Source organism: Choristoneura fumiferana, chromosome 18 (assembly GCF_025370935.1).
Source record: "Choristoneura fumiferana chromosome 18, NRCan_CFum_1, whole genome shotgun sequence".
Taxonomy (NCBI): Eukaryota; Metazoa; Arthropoda; class Insecta; order Lepidoptera; family Tortricidae; genus Choristoneura; species Choristoneura fumiferana.
Window position 1 is genome coordinate 18,923,679 of NC_133489.1, and position 27,503 is coordinate 18,951,181.

Below are 27,503 nucleotides of genomic sequence, written 5' to 3' on the forward strand. Positions count from 1 at the left end.
CGTCACCTACGCACTTTTTATTGGGCTTCAATCACTCTTGCTGAGGCACCGACCGACCTCAGACTGGTAGAAAATTATTTTCATGGCTTTTTGTAGTCGGTTAAGTAATTTTTTGTTATAATTTTTTTGTATGTTAGTCTATTCTATATGTGAAACCGTGGCGTCTGAAACATTACATCCACGTAAAAGACAAAGATATAATTGAGAAACTATAAAAAAAAACGAAAATAAAAATAGTAAACAGTTTGCTTAAATTACAACTGAAATTAAAAATGTGAATAAATAACTGTTTTTAAAATTATTATTTTTAAATCATTATTTTATATGTCAATACTAGAAAGGGACTAAATGTGCACTTAATTATATCGTGGAATTTTGAACTAGACTAAGGTGGTTCTTGGAGTAATTTAAATAAATAAAATAAAAGAACGTTAGTAAGTATACAAAAGCGAATATTTATTTGTTACATTGTAGAAAAACAAGGATTTACAAAACAATAATATAAATAAGTACCGTAAAATTTATATTTTAAAAGCAGTTACACCGCATGCAACTTGATTTCGCCCTCTCAAAATGTGTATATTCCTGTAACAAAGACATCGGTATCAATATTTAATAACAATATCTGTATTTATATACACATATTGTTATCTACATTATTAACTCATTGCACATACTCGTAGAAAGTTAAAAACCTGTTATGCATCTAGCAAAATTAATCTTTTGACTGTGTCTGAAAAACTTATGTATAAAGTGTTGGTAACTTATACATATACAGTGTTGGATAAAGACAAACGGTTACCCCCTTACCTCCGGTAGGTGAACGCATGAACATGGATAAAAAAATAAGAAAAGATCGCAACTAGTCGGACCGTTTCTTGACCTAAGAAACGTGAGATGAACCGTGTGAATTATTAGTTTATAAATAACCGTTTAATAAAGAAGGGGGTTATGTTATAAGCCTGCCTTCTTTAGTTATCTCCATACGATTAAAAGGAGAAGTTTTTGTATATTTAGATATACCTATTTATTTTAGGGATATTGGTACCGGCTATAACGGTTTCGACGAAATTTGCTTTGTGGGGCGGGCTTTCGTGTGCGAATAATCAATTAGGTATATCCTGACGGTGGAAACCTACACTGTCGCCTGCTGTCACATTATATAGTTGCCGCCGACATTCCGAATGTATTTCATACAAATTCATACTCGTACTTAGGAACCAGAGCCCTTAATTCTTATTGCCTAACGCATTCGGAATCACAATTCTTTTCACCACTTCTTTTTGCCACACGCACAGTATAGGATGTGTGTAGAAAGAGACGGTAAATGCGATAGCGAGCGTACAGTTAAATTTATGGTCTGCCGCTGCAATCTGATGTTATAGCCGTAGGTACTGTATAGACATATCTACCTACCTAAATTCCAGACCAAGATATATCCAAGAATCTTACCATAAGAAACGATGCAGCCAACAGCAAAGCTTTGTGTCTAGGCTGAACAGCGGTATTGGGGATGGTCAAAGTAGTGGTAAAGCTGACGAGGTCACGGTCCCAGCCGTGGGCGATCTTGCCCACTTCTCGGAGCGAGTCACCGGTCATTATCTGCAGAACATATATAAAACTTTCTAATTGGAGTATGATCAAATTCGGAAGAATACATTATTAGGTACTGCAGCATTACAACGCTGCATGCGAGTTGCTTGTTGCATACTTTTTGGTAATTTTCCAAGCATTTTTACTGGCCGGTTGTGTGCTGGCAGTTAACTCTTTTATATTACACATTTGGTTTCTGATTTGAAATTTGAAAATTAAATTCTTTGATTCGTTGGTTCGACTGATGTTTTTGTTTTTGGCCTCGATTCTTAGATCACATCACATATACATATACATGTTGGATAGCGCAGAGCTCTCGTCTGAGTTGGAATTTTGATTTGAAAAATATTCTGCAACCAGTTTTTCCTTTGGTGTAGTGATTGATACCAGTGTCAGTACGAGTGATTTTACCAATTGTATGTGGCCGGTTTGTGCCGCAAGATGTTAAGCTTACCCGCTGCTTTTCTGCTGCACGCCCGTGTGACGGGGCGTTTTAACGATTTCTCCGATACTGCCGATTTTCATCGGGTATGTTTTGATTCCGTGGTTGTCTAGGTACGTGTTAGTTTGGGTCTTTTCCTTGTTGTGGGCTAATTAAAATTTTCTTTTCAGTCCTACCTATACCCCTACTCACATCCTGATCTACCACCTACTCGTGATGGGTCGCCATGTGGTTATTATCCGCACGTTTAATCTCGGGAGACTGGAGCGTGTGACGTCTACTGCTCCGTGGGATCCGTTGGCGTGAAGGTTCAGAAGAGCATACCGTTTCGTAGTGAATTTGGTTAAAAAGAGTTTGAATAACCTAATCATCCCTATCTTTAGAATGTTTTGCTAATATCGTATATGAAAAACAAACGTTATTACAGTTTTTTCGCTCTCATAGATTTTAGGTTGGTCACCCGATGAATACATGCATGTAGTCATTAGTACTAGCTTACAACTAATCAGGTCCATCATATCAGGGATTACCTTAGCTTTTAATATTGTCTTTTGTATAGGTTTTTAGGGGATGATTTCCTTTTCAAAATTAAAAAAGGCCTTTACAAATGCGCTTTCTACATTGTTATTGGGTTTTATTTGGCTTACGGCTGATTAACCTTTTTTCATAACCGTACAAATTATAATTTTCTTACGTACCTAATTCACTAACAGCTCCGTGTAACAACGTGTGATCCCAAAATTTGTCTAATTTTTTGTGTTATTATAGTTATTTAAATTTTTAAATAAAAAAATGTTTTACTGCAAAATTCCACGTTTTTGATTTATGTCAGCTTGCTTAGGGTTCACGAGCACCTTATGAGCTCTTGGACGTTTAAGTAATGCTGCAGTACCTACTCATATTATGTAAGTTAACGACGGCTTTGATTCTGCTGAAGAATAAAAATTGGCTAGCTTCCTATCCCGTTGGAATTTCAAAACTTTTCTTCTTACTACATCTCTATCACTTAGTGTTAAGTGCTTGGCTTCAGTAGTTTAGGCTATGCGTTGTCTTGTCTCATAGTCACGTAGGTAACTTACATAGATATGAATATTTCGCCTGGGAAATGATAGGCTCCTGAGGTAGGTCAGGATTTTAGATCACAATAACATCTTTGCACCTTAAACTCTGAAAGCATGAGCGCGCTGCGCTTCATGACTGCTGGTCCTTCGATCGCGAACAGCACTTGGTCGTTGGCGTCCCGCACGAGGTAGAAGGGCACCATCCACGTGCACTGCTGCTGCACGCGGCCGATGTAGTCTCCGGGAGGCGTGATCACTTTCATCTCCTTTAAGAAATCATTTATTGAACCAGACGTTGCTTTTCGGAGGTTCATATGAACTTAAACAATTACTTTGCTTACCCGCGACCTTGACAGATGTTAGTCTACTTAAGATCTGGTAGCATGGTGAACGGTTGTGTTGCTCTGAAGATGCGCTCTGGTTGAGTTCGGAACGCGTCAGTGTAGTGTGGTGGTGGTGATGGATGGGTTTGTGTTATTTGTGTGGTCTTACTGTGTGGAGATGGAGGTACTGCATGAACCCACACTGCTTGCGTAAATGTAGCTCTATGTTAAGGTCGCGGTAAAGCAAAGTATTGTTTTAGTTCCTTTAAAAAAGTTAAATAATATCAAATAATAAGTTATTGTACTTCGACTACTGCAAGTAGTTCCAGCGTCGGGTCTAGCCCTTGAACAAGATATAGATAGAGCGATATTGTCTACGCCGCTTTCGCCCCTATGTCTAAAGTTGCAGGCAACAGCTAGTGAGTATTAAGCTTTATCAGAATTGTAGTGGTCCAGAGGCGATATTGTATAAAGCATTCGGAACCACACTTCAAACGCCATAAAATGAGCGTAGTACAAACAAATTTCGTTCGCAAGACCTTTTGCTGATTTGGGACCATTTTGTGACATGCGAGTTTTTTTTGCACGAATTAATGTTTTCTTTATTTCATGATCGTTCTGAAGTACCAGGTTTTCTTGGGAAAGATTAAAAAATACGTAAATATATGTAATTTTGAAAGGAAACGGAAAAACCGGACAGGCACGGCTAGGTAAGATTTGAAACCGCACTGACCAAATACGAAGTTTCCCCGATGTTGCCATAGTGACTGAAATACCTGTAATCTACAAGGGAAGCAGCAAGACGCCGCGGCCAGCCGTCTCTGCAGCTGCAAAGCCTCCTGGCGGGTGGTGTCGTGTAGGTGCATCACGAAAGCCCGCCCCGTCCCGCACAGGCATCGCTGTGTTTGATTGGACACCTCATTGGCCAGATACAAAGACTCCCCATTCGGTACTCGCACTATATAGCGGTTTTCAGAGTCTATTTTTGATATCACTGAAAGTAAAAAAAAATATCGGTCGTATGTGCTTCTCTGTAGTTGTAAATAAGTCATCAATACCTACATCAATACTTACTCATTACCACTCTGGTAACGCAGGACATTTAATTCTGAAATTCCATAGTGACCGCCACTTATGCCGTACAGCCAGCAGCAGAAATGGATGAGCAGTTACGACTCTACTGCCAAGATAATGAGAGTGTGAAGGTAGATAATTTTGAGCACCATAACTGCTCATCTACTTGTGCTGCTGACTGTACACTGACTGTATTCTTATTCCAGAATGGGAATTAAGCGACGACTTGGTTAAGATCGCGGGATCGCGGTGGATGCGGAAAGCACAAGACCGGTCTGAGTGGAGAGTCTTGGGGGAGGCCTATGTCCAGCAGTGGACGTCTTTCGGCTGACATGATGATGATGATAAATGGGAATTTAGTATAATTTCCCAAGATTTTATACAGTTCAATCGCCCAAAGGCTAGTTAGAAGTAATTTTGGTATTTTGTTGAACTGAATAATTTGAAAGTACTTACAATCGTCGAGTTCTACGGTCTGTTGGATCTGGAGGCTGGAGACGCCGATGAGGAAGTCGAGGCCGTGCATCGGGATGAACTGCCCCCGGGGGTTGGAGCGCCAGTCCACCGTGGACACCGGAAGCTCGGCGCGACTGCTATCTGATGAGTGATAGGTTACGACATACATCATCATAATCCGAAACTACGAACTATTTATTTAGACAAACTCAATATAAAATTACTATAGAATGATTCATAGTTGGGCAAGTAGGGTGGATGTTGGTAACAACTTGTTGTTCAATTTTATCACGTTAGGTACAAGGGGAGGCCTTTGTTCAACAGTGTATATCTATGATGATAATGATGATGAAGCAGACACTTACCTCTTTGACGTGGTTGCACGCTGATGACCAAATCCGGTCTCAAGGTGGACCCATCGTCTGCAAAATATTATTATTATCGTTATTCTGTTGTTTATTCTATCACGTAACTCATCATCATGTAACTCTTCTACTGACATGTCGTTTGTACCAACTTTTTTTTTTTTTTTTTTATTAAGGCAACAAACAGTCACAACTTTGTGTATGTTTTAGCAAAAGTAAATGATTTGATTTGACGTTTCATTAACAATTGTCACGTTTATCGGCACATTAAATTGAGTACTAAATGATAAGTATCGAATATTACAAATGGCTAATTTACCTTCTGTTGCTGCTGGGTTATCAAATCCTCCTGCACTAAGATCAGTGACATTAATTTTGGCCATTTATCTATCTAGTTCTATCACTTTTTTCTTCTTTTTTGCACAGTTTGTTTTCCTTATTATTTGTTTGATAATTTCCACCTGCGTCCACACACGTTCGTTTAATTATGTTGTCGCGATCTGTCGCGGGCTTGTTATCGATGTATTGGCGCAGCTTATCTCGTTATCAATAAGATAAATCTCTATCACTTCGTTATAATGTAGCTGGATTTAATTTCGTAAATTGTAATGGCATATGTTCAACTATAATAAATTTGATACCTACTTAATAGTTTCATCATAGTTGACGAATTATTTCATCTTGATATATTATACGTCCCACTACTGGACACAAGCCTCCTTTCAGAATCAGAAGGCCTAGGATGTAGTTTCCGCTCGGAGCCCGTGCGAACTTCAACCATACCATTGAATTTCTTGTGCCAGTTTCCTCACGATATTGACGTTTGCCGTAAAGCTCGTGTTAAATGTCAAATGTACTTTCGCACATTAATTCTGGATAAATCAATCAATGTCATCATTTCATCAAACTTCAAATTTTGGATGTAAAATTTAAATCTCAGTACGAACTACCACATCTAGTTTCAAATCATCAATGTATTTTCCTCATCTATGTTTCACCATTGAACTTGAATTAATGAATTAAACAAAACTAAGCTTTATGTCAGTACTATAAGAATTATGAATGTTATGATGTGTGTTTTGGTATCGTGGTTTGTCAATTGCACTCACTTCGCAACAAATAATGTTCGAACTTAGCTTTTGCGATTCTTGGTGTATTTAGTCTCTACCCTAATTTTTTGTTTTCTTTTTAGTATCGCGGCCGCCGCATGTTTTTTCGCGCTCGCAATTGTAATTGTAATATTAACGCTTATGTATAAGTACCCGTAATTTCTCAAGTAAGTGAATTGTAAAATTCTTTTTAAGAATAAATTATCTTTATCTTTATCTTTATCTTTAAACCTAAATGATAATATTGATTTACGCACTAAGAGTATAATGTGGGTAAATAAAACAATTATTATTGAAAACCATTTATATTCACGTGTTTAATACTTGAACATTTTACGAATAAAAGTGATAACATTCAAGTTGTTTAAAATGATCGGTAACTTCAACCGTCTACTACAATGATAAAATACATTTAATTATATTCTATCTACCTCCCCCATGATCCCGACTAAACGTTGTAAATTCTAGGTTGAAACATGCAGGTTATAAAGTTTAAAGTGATTTAAACAAAATTGGTATATTTTGTCCTATGACGTTGGAATCGGGCACAATTTGAAGCTAAGTTTTGACCGGAAGACTTTGGAAATGAGTGTCATTACTCAACTAACGATACTTGCCAAAACATACGTCTGAATAGCCGTGTATAAGCCAAAGATTTATTGTCCAAGTAAAGTCTAAGGTGCCCTACCAACTAACTCACGCTCGGAATTTCAAAAACCGATTCATTTTATATTATTTCAGGCAGGATACTACTAGAACTTACTTCATTTGCGATATTTTCTATCCAGTGTCCTCAAATTTGTCACAGCAAAGCAGTTCTTTTATAATTCGAATTCAGTTAGTCACACTAACTATATCATCTACATAACATATAATAGAAAATAGTGAATAGAATATATGCGAAAACAGGATAGTAAAATAAGTAGTGTTATATATTACTTATAGGTAAGAAACATTTTTGGAAATGATGTTACATCAATCGGCAAATATAAATATCTTAATAATTTAAAAATATGAAATTACGTTTATAATAATTTTGTAAGATAATCACGTCGAAACACTTTAATACTCGAAACACAAATATGTGTACATGTAAATGCTTAACAACGTTAGATTACGATCTTGACAAATCTTTTCAAATAGTATATACCTAGTCCTGCCTCAAGTCCTATGTTACCTAATAAATATCAGATATATACTCGCAAAAATATGTCTAGCAAAGAAACCGCGCACATCGCGGCCAATAAAATAGGTACATATATAGATATATGCTGGTTGTGTTCCTAACACGAAACGATATTGTTTACTACAATTTATAGTCCATCAAAAGCATTTTCATTTGTTCTTTGAGCGTCCGAGATCCGTAAAATCTTTATATCGCTTCGTCTCAGAAGTTTACCACCTAAAATTTGCACAATATATATTTATATAACACTTAACAACAAAAGCGTATCCGAACAGCTCGCTCGCTTCGCCGTAGTATAACTCGCATAGAATAGTTCTTCGTGAGAAGCTTAATCCTAAAGTATATCCTTACGCGTCTATGGCTGGTTAGACCCGTATGGACATCCAACGAAACGATTAGGAATACTTTATAAACTACTTATGTGAAATTATAATATAAAGGTGACAATTAGAAAAAATATGACTAGTTACATAACAGGTTTCTCCGTGAATATCCGAGAATGCTAGTGTCACGTTCGCTAGTTTGACTGCTAGAACGTGCCTCGGGCTCATCTGTTAGATTGGCGCATGATGTGGTGTTTGGGAGTCTATCGCTGCAGTGCGCGCTGCCAACCGATGTTGAGCTTGAGTGTGGCAGGGAGGCAGGGGCTGGCCTCGCACTCGCCGTCTAACTCATCGGCCAGGCTGTCGTGGAGTTCGCGTAGAGCCATCAGAGCCGCTCGCGCCGCGCGCTGGCAACCCATATCTCCCTCGCAAGTCGTATCAGCTTCTGACAGAAACACTAAATCGCAAGTCGTTGGCGGGGCTTCACCCTGTAATGAAACGTATATTTACGTATTTATGATTGCTTACTTAAACCATTTTCCGAGCTCAACAAATGTTGTGGTCGTTATTTACTTAATATTTAGCTGAATTACGACAGTTTCACCGCTAATCGATGAATTTTATGTGACAGATAAATGTAATGTAGCCTCTGTTTATCCAGACAAAACAAACAGACAACATCACTGGTGTTTTTTACACATGTCTATAAAATTTATCAGTGAGTGGTGAAACAGGCCTTTAGTCTGTTCAGAATGTGATATGTCATGTTGTTTACATTACATCAATGGAACTTACGCAAAGATAGCAAATTTGGTGCAAGCTGCATAGCGGCAAGAACAGTTGACCACGATCCCCGGCGAGCAAGTCTACTCCGCGGCACCGTTGTACGATCTTGGATAGGACGGGGCAGGCTCCACTGGCACCTCCTGCGAATTAAATATATTGATATAATGCTAGATCAGGATAACAAAAAACAAAATTACAAAATTCTTAAAACACACCTGTAGCTATAACAGGCGTACGATGTCTTCCACTTCCGCCCATGTACCCTTCAGAAAACTGGTTTTCAATCATACCATTTAGATAGTGACCAGCTCCTTGCTCATCTTCAAAGTCATCCTCTTTATCATCCTTATTGAAAATTGGAATTTCGTTGTTATTCATTTGTACCTTCTCCTTTTTAACAGCAACGCGTTTCTCTTTGGCTTCATCTACAGGCATAGATGATGGTTGCATTGTAGTATCTGGCTTCTGCGTTTGCAAACTTTGCTTAAATTCCTTAAGAGCCTTCCTCATTTTCTCTAGACTGTATGCTGCTGCCAATCGGGATAGTAGTTTTTCCTTCATTTCTTGTTCTTCTTTTGTATCTAATTCTTCGCCGACGGTTGAAAAGTGTAGTGCTTCATCAACAATAATACCTTCCATATTTCGCAGTTTCTTGTCAATATTATCTAATTTAGACTCTTGATCTTGAGCGTTATTTCTCTTGTCACCATCGCGAACCGCGACAGCTCGTGCGCTATCTATTTGAACCTCTGTTTCTTCATTTTCGGGACGCTGCATGTAGTTTCGTTTTACATTGCTATGCTTTCGGAAGGAATTTAATGGATATATTACTTCTTTGTTGTAAGTGTCAAAGTATTGCTTTCTCAGCCTATCTTGATTTAGATCATTTACAAATGATACAGATTTTTTCTTGCGTTTGTCGATACCAAAGTAGTTTGACCAGTCAATGGACTTCTTTTTAATTGTTATTGGTTTTTCACTCTCATTATGGTCATGTTCGTGCTCTACTTCTTTACCGGATATTCCCGGGTGATGTAAATTATGACGATGTTCGTGACTATCGTCATCGTGTGAAGATGTAGCATTAACACGATCGTTGGTGTGATTTTGAGCTATTATCGCTAGTTGTGGAGGTTTGCCTTCATGTGACTTTTCTTTATTATCACTGCTTCGTTTAACTGGTGTTTTTATGAGCTCTACTTCTGAGTCACCAAACAACTTTGATAAATCTCTTATGATTTTAGGGTCAGTTCCAGAGCTGCTTCGGAACTTTTTAGAAGTTTCACGTTTATCTTGCTCCTGAGCAAATCGCTTTTTCTGTTTGCCCCAATCATAGGGGCCACTACTGCGCTTAGAGACGGGAAAACGTTTATCGATGATATCATAAGCGTATTGATCATCGTCCGCCAAATCAGATAGACTATCATCATCCAATGGCTGGAAAGCAAGCGCGTATTCTTCACGCAGGTCATCCTTGTCATCATCAGAAAGGTCGTAAGTGTTATAATTGTTGGAATCTACGGGACCGGGAAAATCTTTAGAGGTTCCTTCAAAATCCGATAAAAGGGGATGTTCGTTCTCTGAATCGGGACTTCTCTTTTTCTTAAAGGCAATAGGACCCCAATTGTTTGGGTATCGTTTCTTAACTATCTTTTCTTTGTACAATTTGACTACACCCTGTGCTCCTTCGCCATTGTGTTGAGGTTTATTTTTTTTATACTTTGACCAGAGTTGGCCTAGAAGTAATGCGTACTCTGCATCATTTTCAGCTCGTTCTTGCAATGCTTCTTTAGTACCTTCTACTTCATTTCTGTCCATGAAGAGATCCCGCAACCTATCATTATCTGAGTGATGGCTTCTTTCACGGAACGCTGATTCCTTTCTATTTAGGTCAACGGGCCCCAAATGGTTGTTCTTTTTCTTAACCAATTTGTATTCGTAAGCTTCATTTGGTCTCTCATTGTCTTCTAGAAGTTTGATGACATAGTTCGTGGCTGGGTCTTCTTCAAGATCTTCGATTTCTATTGCATAATCAGGGTCTGAAACAGAAAAAAACGAGTGTTGTTGTCGTAAGGTTACATATTTTGCTGAACACAAATTGTGGATGCAGAGAGTATAACATAATGATAATTTAGGTATATGGTGTCTCTCAACACCGCAAATGGTTCAAAACTTATACTTTGGGCCCTCTGGGCATGTGCGCCTTTCTAGTTTTATTTATTTATTTATTCCATACATGTAACATAAGCTCTTAAAGTTAACATGAACCCTGGTAGGTAGGATATAGCCTTTGTTTTTATTATACGGTATTTGACAACTCCTGATTTTGCCATATCTTTATATTAAGTGTTATGAAAATATAGATATACAGATAGTGTTTAGCGAAGAGAAAATTCAAATCGGTTGAAAATTGGATTAAGTGATTTTTTTAAAAGTCTATATACCTGTCTCTTTCTGAAACGCTTTTCTCTATGCAGCAAGTATGGCGGTACTGGCGTGTGACGTCACATGCCAGTATGTCTTTCTCTGTTTAATCTTGAATTACAAACCTTTATAACTTTGTTATTTGTATAGGTAGCTAAAATTTATTTCTATTCGATAACCGGCATTGTGTAGTTTTAATTTTAAAACATATACAAAATAGTTAAATACCGTATTGTTATTATCTATTTACTATTTTAAAATCTTGTTAAGCTTATGTTATCTTAATACTCATTGGTCTTCGTCTTTTAGTTTGCACATTTGCCATTTACCAAATGCTGACAATATAATTACAAGGTGTTAATTTAATATTTGAAAACCTCCACACACTCCAGCCTTTTTATGAAGTTTAGTAGCATTTATTTTCAAATAACCTTATTATTTAAAAAATATTCTTTTGTTTTACCGAACCAGTAACTCTACTTTTTTTTAAGTCTATTCTCGTAATTTGCACTTTTGCTTCTTGCTCTTCGCTGTTTTTAGAAGAAAGTGAAAGTGACAGATCTCGGCCATTATTAAATTATCTAAATAGTACGCAACCTCGCAAAAGTTGGTGTAATCGTATGCTGCATTTGAAACTCCTAGACTGTGCATAGTGCTAAATGAGATTTTAAAAAAACACCACCTGCTTTATAGTAGGAGTGTAATCATTTTACTTTCCATTCTGTACCAACTACTTTCAGGTTTTCAGTTATTAAATTAAACTAAAACCTTTTACATATATTTTCTTCTTATAACTGTTCTGTGATTTTTAACGAAAAATATTGCATTTTCATCCATTGTCGTATGCAAATTTTCAGCTTCATCGGAAATCGGGAAGTGGGTCAAATTTAATTTGCAAGACTTGACCCCGCCCACACATACATAGATTCATACATTAAACATTGAAGGTTAAATAGAAGCTTTTAATAAAAAGGGTTGTGATTTAGCTTGATGTCCAGTGTCCACTGTGTACCTGGATCTGAGATCTTTGAATCTTAGTCAAGCTGTGGTCTAACAATACTTCTTAAACGACCCTACCTGCGTACCTGGGTAAGCATTAGGTGGTATGATCTCATACTGGTCGTAGTCGGCGACGGGCGGGTGCACGCGGCCACGCTGCCGCCGCTGCAGCGCCTCGAGCGCGCCGCGCAGCGAGCCGCCGCGCTCGGCGCCGGCGCCCGCGCACGCCAGCGCGCACGCCGCTGCGAGGACCCACGCAGCTGTCATGGGGATTTGCTACGCTGTGGAAACAGAGACAATCATCATCATTTTATTTATGGTATACGTAAAAGATATTATAGTAGATAGCAGCAAATAACAATAGTTATATTTTTAATTTATTTATTTATTTATGTGGCAAAAAACATAAACTACATAAGGCCTTATAATATTATGCACCCTGGTAGGTTATAGCCTCAATTTTAATAATGTTATCTAATTCTATTAATACGCAACTAAAAAGTAGGATATTCTACGTTAATTAATTTGTCTTTGAATTTGACTGTACTTGTATTGTCACCCAAACTATATTTGCATACCAAATTTCAGGTCGATGCCAAGAACAGTTGAAGAGTTCCATCCTGTGGAGACGATCCTGGCCTTACTACTACGATGTCAATACCAGATTATTGTATTATCACGCAATTGGGATGTCCCAATTTTTGACAACATATAATAAATCGAAAACCATTTGGAGAAATAGGCTTTGTGAAGCGTTTTCAGAAATCAGATTCCAAAAATCTGATAAACTGAATTAAATAAACAAAATTTAAGTAATGACCCTCATTTGACCCCGGCAGTGGCCCGTCACAAAGGCCTACAAAGGTCTACCTACACTCTTAAGCAAATTGACAGTTTGAAATGTTGCTGTCCTGCTTATTATAGCAAAGAGTGACAAAGATAGAACTTTAATCACATGATGCGAACCCGGCTTTAAACAGTTGTTATTTATTCGTAACGTTAGGGCCTGGACACATGTCGCCGGTACGGTGCCGTCTACGGTGTCACGGCGCGGCGCCGTCAAACGCTTGGTACGTACACGCTTGGTAGTTTTGACGGCGCCGCGCCGTGACACCGTAGACGGCACCGTACCGGCGACATGTGTCCAGGCCCTAAAGTCCGAAATGTACACGAGTATTTCCAATGTATTTTTACAAATTAAATTATTAAATTACGTTACAATTAAATAAAAAAGAATTTGATTACCGGATTTTAATAAAAAATATCTATTTACTATCACACCATTAAACAAACATAGAAATAATCGAAGCTAAAAGAAGAGAAATAAATAAAACTATTTGTCATGGTTCATTTAGGACCCTAAGCCGTGCTTGAATTATTGTCAAATTGGGGTGACACTCTTTCCCGGCCCGGATAACACCGACTTGGAAATACCGGCCCTGTATTTTGTGTACACGCCCATAGAAACTGACAGGGGCTTCTATGGGCGTGTACACGAAAAACAGGGTCGGTATTTCCATCCCGGTATTATGCGGGCCGGGAAAGAGTGTCAGCCTCAAATTGTAATGCCACAGATTATGTTATGTACGACCTGAATTTTTCTAGGCAATGGAACGTGACTGTCTCACTGTGACGTCATCCAGCGTATTTCGTAAAAAAAAAAAATACTCATCCAAATTCAAAATCGATGAAAATGCCATCTTAAAATGTCCTATTTTCCAAAAATAAAATAAAAACTATAGGTTATTTTTTTTGGTGCACCCCAATTTACAATAGTATACCAAATTTCAAGTCAATCCAACTACTGGAAGTTGGTCGAATTTAACTTGCAAGATTTGATTACAGACAGACAGACACCAGGACAGGTGAAACTAAATAAAAGCTTGTAAAAACATTTTAATATAAAGTAATTACATTGTAAATTAACCAGAGATATGTGAAGTAACCGAGCGGTGCGATAAAACCCATCAATTAAGTACTTTATTTTCCTGGCATCGCTCAACGGTGCCTTTCCGTAAATGGTTTTAGATGATGCGCATGCGCGATGTGCAGTCCTAGCCTAAGAAAAGACAGGGACCGCGGATGTACTCAATACTGGAGAGGGGCAAACTTCTTTTTATTTGCATAGCATTTGGCGCCCTGTATCCCTCACTTAAGCGGTCGCTAGGAAAGAACGGGCATAGCTGCATAGGTACATAATACCGAAGCATAATGTAAGAGGCTGGTCCATCTTTAAGTTAGTTTTACGTATAAATATTACGAGCGATTTACTGTTTTTTTAATGTATTAGGTTGGATTGAAAGATTTACTCTTAAGCACGCGTCTCCATGGACTTGGATCATTTTCATTCCAGCCAATGGATTCCTGACTCACAGTAGAACGCTACAGTAAGAGCCATAATTATCTTCGAAGTCGGGCAATGCGTTGACAGTTTCCTGTGAAAAGGTTTCACAGCAGTTTACGAGTCAATTGATCCGATTTTACCTAAGCATTTGCGTCGACAATCCGCGACTGATATAAGTATAATACCATGAGGTTAAAAGCGGAATTCTAACGTTGATAATTATAACTAGGTAAGTACTGTAAGATCTTCATAAAAAAAATGCTCATTGTCACTAAACATAATAATATACAGTAAGTATGGATTTGCAGTGTCTCTTTTATAAAAACTATGAGAAGTAGCTATTGTACCGTTTTATGCTTTTTTTTCAACTCCAATGTTTATTTAAAACACCTCAATCTTCCAGGACAGTTATTTTATTACCTTCGTTATAAAATCGAATAAATTGAGACGGAAATACAAAAACAAAATTCCACTGAAAACTTTTTAACGCAAAGTCGAACATGTAAAACGGTGAAACTCGGATAAATCGGGATGAAAATCAAGTTTAGCCCCAGTCCCGTAACGACCCTCAGGCATCGTTACACTAAAACGTTTTATACGAGAACTCGATTCCAATTCCCAGAGATCAAATCGATAGTTCCCGGGACGATTCCGATTGAGGCATTGCCTTTTGTAACTTAGTATTTCGTAGTCGATAAACAACACAATATAATTTAATTGTTGAAATAGAGAACCTATCACTAAACTTCTTCAAGAACCCAAAAGCTAAAAATATTTCTTTCTTATTAGAATCACGAACAAATAAGTTTTTGTTAAAAATTACATTTGTTAACTGTACTTGCATTGTCATCTAAGCTACATATTCGTACCAAATTTCAAGTCGATGTCAGTAACCGTTGAGGAGTTCCGTTCTGCGGAGACGATCCTAGCCGGTCTACCAGGATTTCACTACCAGATTATTATATTGTCACCAGATGTACATAAATATGCCACAAGTCAATCGTACCACTCGAAGTGGGTCTAATAATTAGAATTATTTAGCCTCCAAGATTTGACCCAAATATATAAACAAACGAACAGGGCAAGTTAAATAAAAGCTTGTAAAAAACATTTAAGTAAGTTCTGTACCGAAGACAAAGTGAGTTGACGTTAGTTCAAGACCATTTTGGTTCCTCTTGAGATACACGGACTAATACTTAATAATCTAATAATGATTATGAGCAATCATAGCCATAGTTAGACCTCTAGGAACTCAGCAAATACCCGTAACAAAAATTAAAAACGTCTTATATTATTCTTTGATTGCGTCAGAGTATTGCCAAATCTTATCATCAGAACAACATATAAAAGAGAAGATTGAAGGTAGCTTGACACTGCTCCTCTTAAAAGAGATGTTATGTGTTCTCTGTGTTGTGAACTTGTGATATGCGTATATATATTTATATATGTAGTTTATATGATTGTGTAGTCTATTTGTATTGATAACTATGTATTAGTAGTACTCTTAAATTATGTGTATTCCTAATTCACTATTTAGACAATAAAAAAAAACGGACCTTTTCACAGTAGCGTCTACTCTTAGTAGTCGTTCAAAGATTAACATCAAGACATTCCTTTTAAGGGATAAGATCAACTTTGTACATCTCGTTCTCTTTTTAATCTTTTAATTCCTTGTGTTTTACGAGGTTTACCGTTGAATAAACAGTTTTTTTCCCCTTACTTCGCCTAAAATTGTTTTGACTTAAAAACGTAATAACACATGCCAAAAATGTACTTATACTTACACAAATTATTTCTGTAATTTGTCATTCAACTTCCATCAATTTACTTTTTAATGCACGCCATCTCAGTCGCTCGTCTCAAACCATTACTTACAAACGCTTCGATAAATATTTATAATTTTTATTACAGTGAGCCTTTACATAAATTAATCTTACTCGCAAAACCAATCCTAGTACTGGTCCGCAGGGAACTGGGGCCCTAACTCATGAATGCTGACTCTGATAACGCTATGAATATTCGCCGCCATGCTCAGAAAATAGGATTTCATTTTTAAAGAGAAAATGCTACTCAAAGTCATTTATTTGTTTACAGAATTTTATGAGATGTAAAAGCAATAGAATTTCATGAGGTATACACTAACTTGAATACATTTACATGCGAATAGAGTACGCGGAGTGTGTCCAATGACCCGGAGTTTATTTACGATCGCTGTTTTTAATATTGCTACTATACAAATTGTTAAACCTTTTAAGTAGTAGCTTACCTACTTGTCGGGACAAATCGTGCATCCAAGCATCAAACTTGAGCATTTTGTACATAATAAGAAAAATTATAGTGTCTTAAGACAAATATCGCATAAAATTGAAATTCAATCCGAAAAACTGCCTAAAACAAGTCTGTCGTTGAGCTACTTTTTATCATCACAAAATCGAGATAAAATCTTGAAATTTCAACCGCTGGTTTAGTCATGCATGAAATTTAAAGTCTAGTCCAATAATTAAAAAAATCGGTTAAATTTCCTTTACGATCTTTAAAGACTAGGTAAGTATTTATAAAAAATAAAAAGTTCACGACTAACAGCACCAAGTAACTTAATATCGACGCCATCTTATATTCCTGCGACGCACAAAGCTTCCAGAACATTCCGTGCAGTCGCCCACGTAACGGCTGCATTCCAGGCCACCGGGTCTTTATTACGGGATCGAATGAATGTCCCAACATATACGTAGCCCTTTGCTTGCCTGATGCGGCCTGAAAGACCCCGGTTAAAACTCCATCGTCATTTAAAAAAAAAACATTTATGATGGCACGTCTCTGAGTAGGTCCAGTGTCTCGTTCGCGATCCATAACATTGTAAGTCATAACATAATGTACTCGTAATATGTGTGATATGATATTTAATGATCATTTGCCGTAAGTATTTACGTTAATGTTTTTAAAAATTTAGAACGACGGTTGGAGCCCAATGTGGGGCTATTGTTTAGCGATTTCTACTTAGTTTATCCTTTCATCAAAGGCAATCCAAAGTCAATGTTTTAGATTATTTGCACTGGGAAAGCTAGAATGTTATCTTAATTAGAACCCGAACTTAAAACTACCACCGTTTTAGCCCAACCCGGAGTAATCGAAACAAATTACTGTAAGTAATTACATGTAGCCTCAATTTCGTAATTACTGGCGAAGTGAGATTTGGTCAGGTGTGCCGTGTACGAGTATAATTGTGCTTTCGGCAACACACTCAATGTATTGGCTACAAAATAAAGTTGCGTCTTAAATTGCTATAAGCTCGTAAACTAATAGGAAAGCTGTAAAGACACCATATATGGTAGGTACGCAATCTCTTTTGGGAAGGTACCTATACCTACAACGCGGGTAAGAATTGAACAAAACAAATCATAGGTATACACAGTGTTAATTAAATCACTGTAAATCTGAAAGTAGTGTGTTCAAATCAGAATCGTGAGTAGAATAGATTACATTAGATACTTTACTTTGTGTGTGTTTTTTAAATCCCTTCTTTTACTGTGTCTAGTTTAAAAACGAATGCATAGGCACGCCGACTAAATATTTGAGCAAGGTTACGTACCATTTTAGATAATTTAATACATGTACTTTTTCTGTCAGTTTGATTTTCTTCTAAAAACGGTGAAGTGCAACTGATAATGAGGGTTTTGAAATATCGCTAGATGGCGTTAGTAGGTCCGTTTGTCGTTTGATGTTTGCTCGTGATTGGTTAAATAACTTAATGAGCCAATCGCAAGCAAACGTCAAACGGAACTCACGACAATAACGCCATCTAGCGATATATCGCCTCTGTGAAAACCCTCATTGCAGATTACGAGTGTAGAGTTAGGAATCAACTGACTTAATAAAACACAGGTGGGTCGATCAACTTCTTGATGTGCCTCGTTGCCATGGTTACGTCCCCTGGGCAACTTTAAAACCACGAGTTTCTATATGTTTTCTGTGGTTAAAAAAAAATAACCCCCACTTTACGTCTATGGGAGGTACCCAAAAAAAAACTTTTTTACTTTTTTTATTGTACTTGTTGGCGTGACTGATATGTATATTTATAACAAATTACAGCTTTCTAGTACTAACGGTCTCTGAGCTTACCCGCGGACAGACAGACGGACAGACGTGGCGAAACTATAAGGGTTCCTAATTGACTACGGAACCCTAAAAAGGACTGATGGGGTGTCTGAGATTTTCAGTTATTTAATTAATACCTTGTAAGTATACCCAAAACTCACGAAAGCACAGAATGGTCTAAAATGGAAGAGACCTTTACTCAGCATTGGGTAGGTCAGGGCTGAAGAAGAAGAAGAAGAAGTATACCCAATGTAAAGCTAAAACCTTAAATATAAATAAGCACTTAAACCCTTTTTAAACAATAAGCTTTCTGAAAACGCGATGTAAAATGGGAATCATCTCAAGTTAGAATAAAACAAGGAAAATCTTCGAAACCCCACATAGAAAATTTCCACTTCAGTTATGAAAACCAAAATATTGAGTGGTTTGTTTTTAAGCAATTAATTAAGGATTGAATTAGAAATTCCCGGGGTGTTCGGTGGCACTCGAACTAATTGAGTTTGCTAAAAATAAAAGCAGTCTAGGAGATGTCTATCGGAAATCCATTAGGAAATGACCCTTTGCAAGACCACGGATCGCGGGTGCAATCGGGCATCAGGCAACTGCTGCCACTAAACCGAGAAGCTGCTTACACTCACTATGAGATTGTTACCTGTATGAGAAGTTTTGAATCACTTGGAAATTGTCTATAGCGAATTATTATTCGTTAATTAGATAGAATGTTTCAGTTCACCATGTAATAGATGTACTTAACCTAAAATCTAAGAGAATGCTGTCGATTTTGATAGAAGTCCCTTGAGCGCCGCGTGGCAACAGAGGACTTTTCTTTTTTTACGGCGGATCCAAAGTGTGAGTAGTACATATATTATATCCGGACGCTACGCAGTGCAACAGGTGGCTTTTATATCCTTCAACGAGCCCGGGCAGAGTGCGGTCAAGGTCTCAATTATAAGCTTTGTCTTTTTAGTGCTCTACGTGGCTCTAGGTAGAGGGTACGTAAACAACAGATCCCATTTAAGTAAGATGAAACTAGATGGTCGTAATAAGAGAGTACCTACGAGTAGACGGTGTTTGCCTAGATATTGAACAGATTATTTAATTGCACGTGAATATAGTCTCTAAATATTAGAACTGTCATCGGGAATAGAAATGGAATAAGTTTTTGCATAAAAACTATTTTTAATAAAAGCTTTTTTGCTGACTCTACTTGCATTGTCATCCAAACTATTCGTCAAAACCATAAGGCGTTTCAGAGTTCCTTCCTGCGGAGACGATCCTGGATGGACCACCAAATTACTGTTTTGTCAACAAAAACACATAAGTATGGCAAATTTCAACTCAAACGAATACGTACTAAGAAGTCTAACATGGTTTAAAAATTTAAACTTTTTAACCAGAACTTTCCAACTTATACGAACATGGCTAAGTAAATAAAAGCTTATAGGTAAAACTTAAGTATTTCTGCGAGATCACGCTCCCATTTTCCTTCGCGAGAGGTTTAAATCTTGTTTAACGGAAAACCCAGTGCTCCACATTGGAAGAAATAAAAGTTTCTCCATCCAGCCATCCATCAAGGTGTCCAGCGCAAATAATGAGAATATGTTGGCTGGAGCAGGTGAGCGGCGCTGCCATTCGTCTTTGTTAGTAAGCACTCGCAATTTGCCGGCTTCAAACTATTTTATTTCTCTACACTGGTTGTATTTTCCCACTTGACCCACTCCCACTCCCATTTACCTATGCCTCCAACTGTGTCGGGTTTTTTATCGACAAACGCACCGTTTTCGACGGATTTAAATTTTTCTAACAAAAACGTCCGTCTGTACCTTCCGAACAACAAAGATTGAATAAAGAAAAAAATACTAAGACGTAAATTAATGTATACCATTACCATTAGTTACCATTAGTGTGGATTTTTACCAGATGGCATTAAAATCAACTGTTCATTCCTCCACCCTCTGTGGCACTAAAGTATCCAATGGACGGGTTGAAGCATTTTGGTTTTGGATAGGTACCAAGGTATCGTCCGAGCTCCTAGCGCATTTCTTGCAATCATTTACCTTGTTTTATATTACCAGTAAAGATTTAGTTTTGAAACCATATGTAAGACTAGCAGTTACCGTGACTCCGTCCGCGTAGAATTCGGTTTTCACTATCCCGCAGGAACAATGCAATTTTCCGGGATAAAAACTTTCCTATGTTCTTCCCCGGGACGCAAACTATCTGTTTACCGAATTTCATCTAAATCGGTTTAGCGGTTTAGACGTGATGAAGTAACAAACAAATAAACGAACAAACAAACAGACTTACAAACTTTCGCATTTATAATATTAGTGGCATAGTGGAATATTTGAGGATTTACACAATAAATCATGCTCTGTAAACAAAACACGATTATTTGCAGTTCGTTCGATAGAAAAAATCCTACAGTCGTTTCAAAAGTACAATTATACTACAACTACCACCCTGATTTTTTTTCAAAATTTACCACCCAACAGTGTAGCTTTTCTCGTTTTTAATGAAAATGTGCCCTTTAAAGTTGAGTATTTCGCAAACAGATCACTGAATCGAAAAAACCTATCCAACGATACCCCACACAATAAGGTTGGTTAGTCAAGAAAAAAAAATCACCCCCACTACGTCTTGGGGAGTTACCCAAAAAAATTTTTTTATTGTTTTTTATTTTACCACTGTCGGCGTGACTGATAGCATAGCCGCGGACAGACAGTGCAGACAGACAAACGGAAACATGCCGAAATTATCCTCCAATTTGGTAAGACAGGGGAATATTTTCCGTTTCAGACTGAATTTTTATTTTTTACACTGTGTATTCCTAACCAATCGCACCTTTATGGGTATTTACTACATAAAGCGAAAGCCTTTTTTACAATTATTAAAAAGAGTGATGTATCATCCGATTTTATTGCTTCAACATAAAGGATTCAGAAATAAAATCGGTTCACAGCCTTCATACGCCTATCAAGCCGAATATCGTTATTACGCTATGTATTTTTTACCGCGTAATTTGAATCGATATTTATGTGATATATGACTCATCACATCATTCAATTGCATCATTTATAGGTATTTTAAATATCGAAATATGCGGCTCATTGAAATCTAGCAAATACGACAAAAGAACCAAATCCGCAAATCTAGCAGAGTTGCGTGCTCCTGTGAAGAAGGGCTGCGACATAGCCCGAAACATGTCGAGCTAAACTCGATTTAAGACGTGAGTTATCCGTAACAATATCATTTAATATGAGTGAGTCGCACGGTAGTTTCATGTTCAAAACCTGATGCAGTTAAATAATTTCCTTTGCGTTACTTTGCGGAGGTCCGTATCAATGAACTACGATAACCGCACTCTGCTGCCACATTATTGTTTTAATTAGCAGGGTAAAAGGTTGTTCATTAATAAACACTTTTTACAGCGCATTAAAGAAAAAGACTTTTATATTTAATTAATTCAAATTATTTTTGAATTCAAGAGCTTCTTGAATTAATATTTCGCTCCGAGTACCCTCTTGATTTAATGAAGAAGACCACGGGCAATTCAAATATATTGTTTTCAGGAAACAATCCATATCTTTCAAATTAAGTCAGTAATACTTACTAATACACAATTCAATGTCTTAGACTATCGCGGTAATTAAAAGATCAAGAAAATCAAGGTACGTGGAACAAAACCCGAATTTAAATCATAAAATTAATACACAATTATCAGCTTAAGCTAGTTTTCCGTGAAACGGAAAATGGGCTTTTCTCTTAAAAGTTGTACCCCGAACTTTTTTCTGCGATTTTGAATTTTTTATGTTACATCTACTCAGAATCACGAGTAACTATCGATTTTAAAAGGTGAAAAAAAAAGTGTCCCAAAATTTGCATAATATTTTTTGTACTTCCGTTCCGTTACTCTCATATAGTATATGGGAAAGGTAACGGAATGGAATACACAATTTTGGGACACTTTTATTCACCAATTAAAATCGATAGTACTCGTGATTCTGAGTAGATATGAAACATAAAAATTTCAAAATCCCATAAAAAGTTAGGGGTACAACTATTAAGGGAAAGCCCTAAATACGACTGAAAATATATTGCGAACGAATCAGGACGGCAGAAAACTTCATTATAAAAGTGACATTAGATATATTATTAAAACCGCAATAACAGCTGATAACTATAGAGTTACATCGCGTTATACACCGGTCGTAAAACCCTCGGCTAAACCGCTAAGTTTACCTCGTTAGCCATTTGCACAAAACCTCCATCGCACCTTTTAATCGCTTACGTGTCATTCGGTATTCAACATTGAACAGGTTTAAACATTCTAGCAGGTCCAATTACATAGAAATAGAATATTGTACGTTACTTAGTATTTAGTACTTACCTTGTTGTCTAAAACATTGATAGCAGTGTCACAACAGAACGCGATCGTCCTAGCGTGTGTCCGCTCCTGCTTAGCAAAAACAACTGAACGTCGGGGAGCCTGCGCTTACTTACTGCGCAGTGGCTATTCAAAACTGGGGTTCCGAAGAGAGATGTTTGAGCCACGGAACCTGGCTTATGAATGATGGGGGAGGGGGGTTATATAACGCTGGATCGATAGCGGCCCGGTCGCGGCGAGGCGTGCATATTGTTTTTGCGGAAAAATGTTTTGTTGCAACTTTTAGTGTGCTGTAGCAGGTTTGCGTTGCTGATATCAAATTAGTTGTAATTTATTGATTGAATTCTTATATTTTTGTGTAAATTTTTGTTGCAGCTTTATTTCTTACATTTAAACTACTTCACGTCATAGAAGAAGTGTTATTTATTCTTAAGTAGGTAGTTAGTAGGACGTTTATATTTCCAATTAATTAGTAATACTGTAGAGAGAGATCGGCATACTACTACAGTTAGCTGAAACCTTTCCAGAAGTACGTGTAGAGTTCTCTTTTGTTTTGTTGTTTAAAAGGACATTACATTAAAGAAGTGTGTTTTTATAGTCAATTTGAGAGGGCTTGGGCCATAGTTCCCATGCGGGCCCAGTGCGAGTTGAGAACTTCACACACACCTCTGAATTACGTCGCTGGTTAGTGCAGGTTTCCTCATGATGTGCCCGATGCCCGTGGTAAATTTCTAATGTGATTTCGCACATGAATTTAGAAAAACTCAGAGGTGCGAGCCGGGGTTTGAACCCACGATCCTCCCGCTAGAGAGGCCATAGGTCAAATCAAACCACTAGGCAACCACGGCTCTCGGAATAAATAATAATATTTTATAATAATATTTATAGCGCCAGCGGGACGGCAAGATACGAAGTTCGAATTTTGCACTTCGTCGTAGTGCGAGGACCGCAATGTCTACGGCGTAGCGCCTTCTCCGTAGCAGTTTCGTAGTACGCACCGCCCTTGCGATGTTCGCTACGAAATGGTTACCATACCACATATTAGAAATACTCGTATATACTAGAGCAAAAAATAAAAGATACAGACGTTAAATAAGAACCAAATTAAAACTATTACTAAACATAGAATTAACTAAAACCAAAACCAATACAAGAAAAAAACTATAAAAACTCCCTACGCGGCATGAACCCAAAGACCCTGGCTAATGTAGATTTCACATATCTAATAATCTTTAGTACTCATTAGGAATTCTCAGGTATCAAAAATCTTCCAAAAAAAGTTAATCCTTCCTAGAAATAATTATTATTTTGCTGGTACTTTGTGAGTTACCTACATTTTTACTTTGGTGATAACAAAAACAAACGAAGTCCTGAATTGTTCCAAAAATATTCTATTACATTATGGCTATGGCAAACCCTTTTGTTCTCAGATGTAGGTGTATTGTTTTAGGCTAAGATAGGTAGGTACGATCCTCCGAAAAAGATATTACGTATACCTATAAAATATTGTGTGAGCTTTTACAGCCGACCCTCATCCACAATGATTGATGTGTTCTTATAATACGAAGTCATACAATACAAAAATAACTAAAACATACATCCTGCTACTATAAGTCAGCTAACCTGTGCGCTATTCTTAATTATGTATACGTACATACATATTTACCTAGGTTTAAGTTTTAAGTTTGGATATGATATAAAAAATATGAGCCCCGTCCGTGGACTGTCTCTTTACTAAATCATACGCGATTTCTATCTATTGTTGTTCAATATGATTATGTATCTATCTACTTACTTATATATATATATATATATATATATATATATATATATATATATATATATATATATATGATGTTCCATATTTCACATTCATTGCTATCCACAATTTGGCGCCAACCGCCATTATAATCGTTTGTCGACACCACGTCGACACATTGACGTCGTACTTCTGGTTACTTACTCTCTTGCTTGTATAAAAATTAAGAACAAAGAACATTTTTCTCTGTCCAGCAAAGGTAAAACAAAGTGAGAGATAGAGACACGGATATTATTTTATCAGATAATAGAGGCCTTTGCACACCTCGTTTTTTAAACGCGCCGTCGCTGTATCGATACAATCGCGATACGCCTGTGAGTTGCATGGCTGCTCTATAGACAAAGAATACTAAAACGTGATTTGACGGCACTGGCGGCGACGGTGTGGTGGGAAAATCCTTAGGTACTCTAAGTACCGCTATGATTCTCCAGAAATGTCGGTTTAGGCTGTCCGTTGTTTGTCAGTCACGTTAATCTTTTAACTAGGCACCAAATACGACTTTGTCTCGTTCAGTGTTGAGGCCATTGGTCCCTGAGTTGTTTTTTTACATAAAACTGAGTCGTGATTGTCCCCTATCTCACCTCAAGCTTTGTATAGAAATAAGAGTATATTATATAGAGGTAAGTAGACATCACTGAGGCCCGAAGAGCTGGCAGCTTCCTTGGGAAATAATTAATTTAGTTATTCAAAGAGTGAACGCTGCCAGTATCTTCGGAAACACAGGCAACTTAGGCAAGGCAAGAGGCTGTTTAAAAAAAAAATGTTTTATAGTTTTAGTTTTTGTTTTGTTTTGTAGGTAAATAGATATTTTAAGTTTAGGATAGTTTTATGTTAAAAGATATGATAAAAATATTGCGGCTTATGAAAAAATTATAAAAACCGGTCAAACATGACTTAATCTTTTATAGATAATAATAAAAGATAGATGACATAGAACGTCGACGTCGCGACGCGATCGTTCGGAAAGTCCCCGCTTTTCTCCACAGTCGGTATTGACCAAGAGCCGTTATGTATGACTCATTACAGCAGTTATTTGGGCGGCGTTTCATTTCAATTCTCTCGACATTAGTGTTTCGGGGACGGAATAACCAAGTAGCAGAGCCTCGCTGGATTATAGAAACAAAAATAATATTCTGAGTAGGTACACGAACGAACGGCATGAATCATTAAAAGTAATGATTACAAATGAAGTTAATTTATAAAACAAACCCTTAGTCCTGCGTCAAGAATGTCTTTTTTATTATACCTATATGACCTGTATTTGGTTCCAAATACTGGTGCAAATTAAAATATAGGTATTTACCCCACAAACTTGAAAGGAGTTAATCACATTTCGGTACTAAGAGTACCGTATCTCGGCAAATAAGACATTTTAATTAAATCGGGGTCTCAGATGTCATTGGGTTGTAGGTACCCAAGCAGAGTTTAATTTGACAAAATAAAATGACGGCAAACTCCCACATAAGATTTTATTTATTTGCAACCACGATTAACAAATACCTACTAACGTGATTTTTGTTAATTCCAAAATAATTTTGTTTTATCACCTTAGAATTCTAGCGTTAATAACCTAACCTAACTAACTTGGAAAAGTTCACATACAATCACAACCCTCCGACATTGTTGTTTTAAAGTTCAATATCTCAAAAACGGTTGAACCGATTTATATCAAAAATAGCTAAAAAGTACCGCAAGGAAACCTGCTTTCACGTAAAAAAAAAACTGCAACGAAATCGGTCTATTGTCTGTTTGAGAGCTAACATGCCACATATAGACTGACATTGGCTTCAAGCTTATAACACCCCTTTTATCTTATTGCTGTCTTATTTTTAATTGTAATTTTATTATTTATATTTTTTTGCTGTGCCGAATTTTGGCAAGTAAATTTATTAATTCTTTCTTTTCTCTTTCTACATCGGGGTTAAATATGAAAGAAAAAATATTTAAACAAAAGAATGCGCTAGGTTTAAATTACAATTCCCCTCTTTCTTCCGAGACTAATAAATGTTTCTGACGAAATCAGACCGAATGTAAAGCATTAGCGGATGGCAAATTTATTCCAAAATAATTCCGGTTGCCACCGTGAAATCTGCAGAAAGGAAATGGGCTCGATTTTATCGTCTATGAATTTCGCGTTTTGAAAGGGAATTCTTTATTTACGCCAGAAAAGCTTTTAACGAGTTTTACTGTAAAACCTTTCGATTTTTATCGGCGAAGAATTTGATTAATTACTTTTCTCTGTGGCGTGTTTTTGTCATACTTACCCTTTTATTTGAAGTGAATTTTATCTGAACGTGAGATCAAAGTGCTCATTAAAAGAGAACCAGGGGAAACAGGACAAGTACGAGTCGGCCTGGAATACCACAAAGTTTTAACACAAAGTTTTTAGGGTTTCATTCCCGAAAATGACCGACGGTACAGAGTTATTATTTGAGCGTTTATTTTAATTGATTTACGTGGCCACATTTTTGTTGACATGGTTGAAGGTTTTGATACAGTTTCCAGGTTGATTATCGCGGGTATTACTATTTTTATGATTTAAATTCGGGTTTGGTTCCGCATACCTTGATTTTAAAGAAGCTCGATATTTCGGCACAGTTGCATGCGCTATGATCACGAGACGACATATCGATCTATAAGTATATTGAAATATCGAGCTTCTCTAAAATCAAGGTACGTGGAACAAAACCCGAATTTGAATCATAAAATTAGTTTCC

General features: G+C 37.1%; 2 protein-coding genes across 2 annotated transcripts in view; one reads left to right on the top strand and one right to left on the bottom strand.

Moving 5' to 3' along the window:
- The window catches only part of LOC141438059 (uncharacterized), a 44,555-nt gene extending 42,052 nt beyond the window's left edge, over positions 1 to 2,503 (top strand). Inside the window, exon 10 of the mRNA XM_074101713.1 lies at positions 2,206 to 2,503. The gene's annotated coding sequence lies outside the window, so the exon portion shown is untranslated. The remainder of the gene's footprint in view (positions 1 to 2,205) is intronic.
- LOC141437587 (uncharacterized) lies at positions 436 to 23,102 on the bottom strand. Its single transcript, XM_074101023.1, has 12 exons — positions 22,971 to 23,102; positions 12,228 to 12,422; positions 8,934 to 10,757; positions 8,728 to 8,858; positions 8,203 to 8,420; positions 5,634 to 5,668; positions 5,315 to 5,371; positions 4,950 to 5,090; positions 4,196 to 4,413; positions 3,195 to 3,362; positions 1,453 to 1,602; positions 436 to 585 (listed from the first exon to the last, which is right to left on the bottom strand). The coding sequence occupies exons 2-12, from the start codon at positions 12,406 to 12,408 to the stop codon at positions 529 to 531; spliced, it is 3,180 nt and encodes a 1,059-aa protein (XP_073957124.1). The 5' UTR covers positions 12,409 to 12,422; positions 22,971 to 23,102; the 3' UTR covers positions 436 to 528.
- Between the last annotated feature and the right edge of the window lie 4,401 nt (positions 23,103 to 27,503).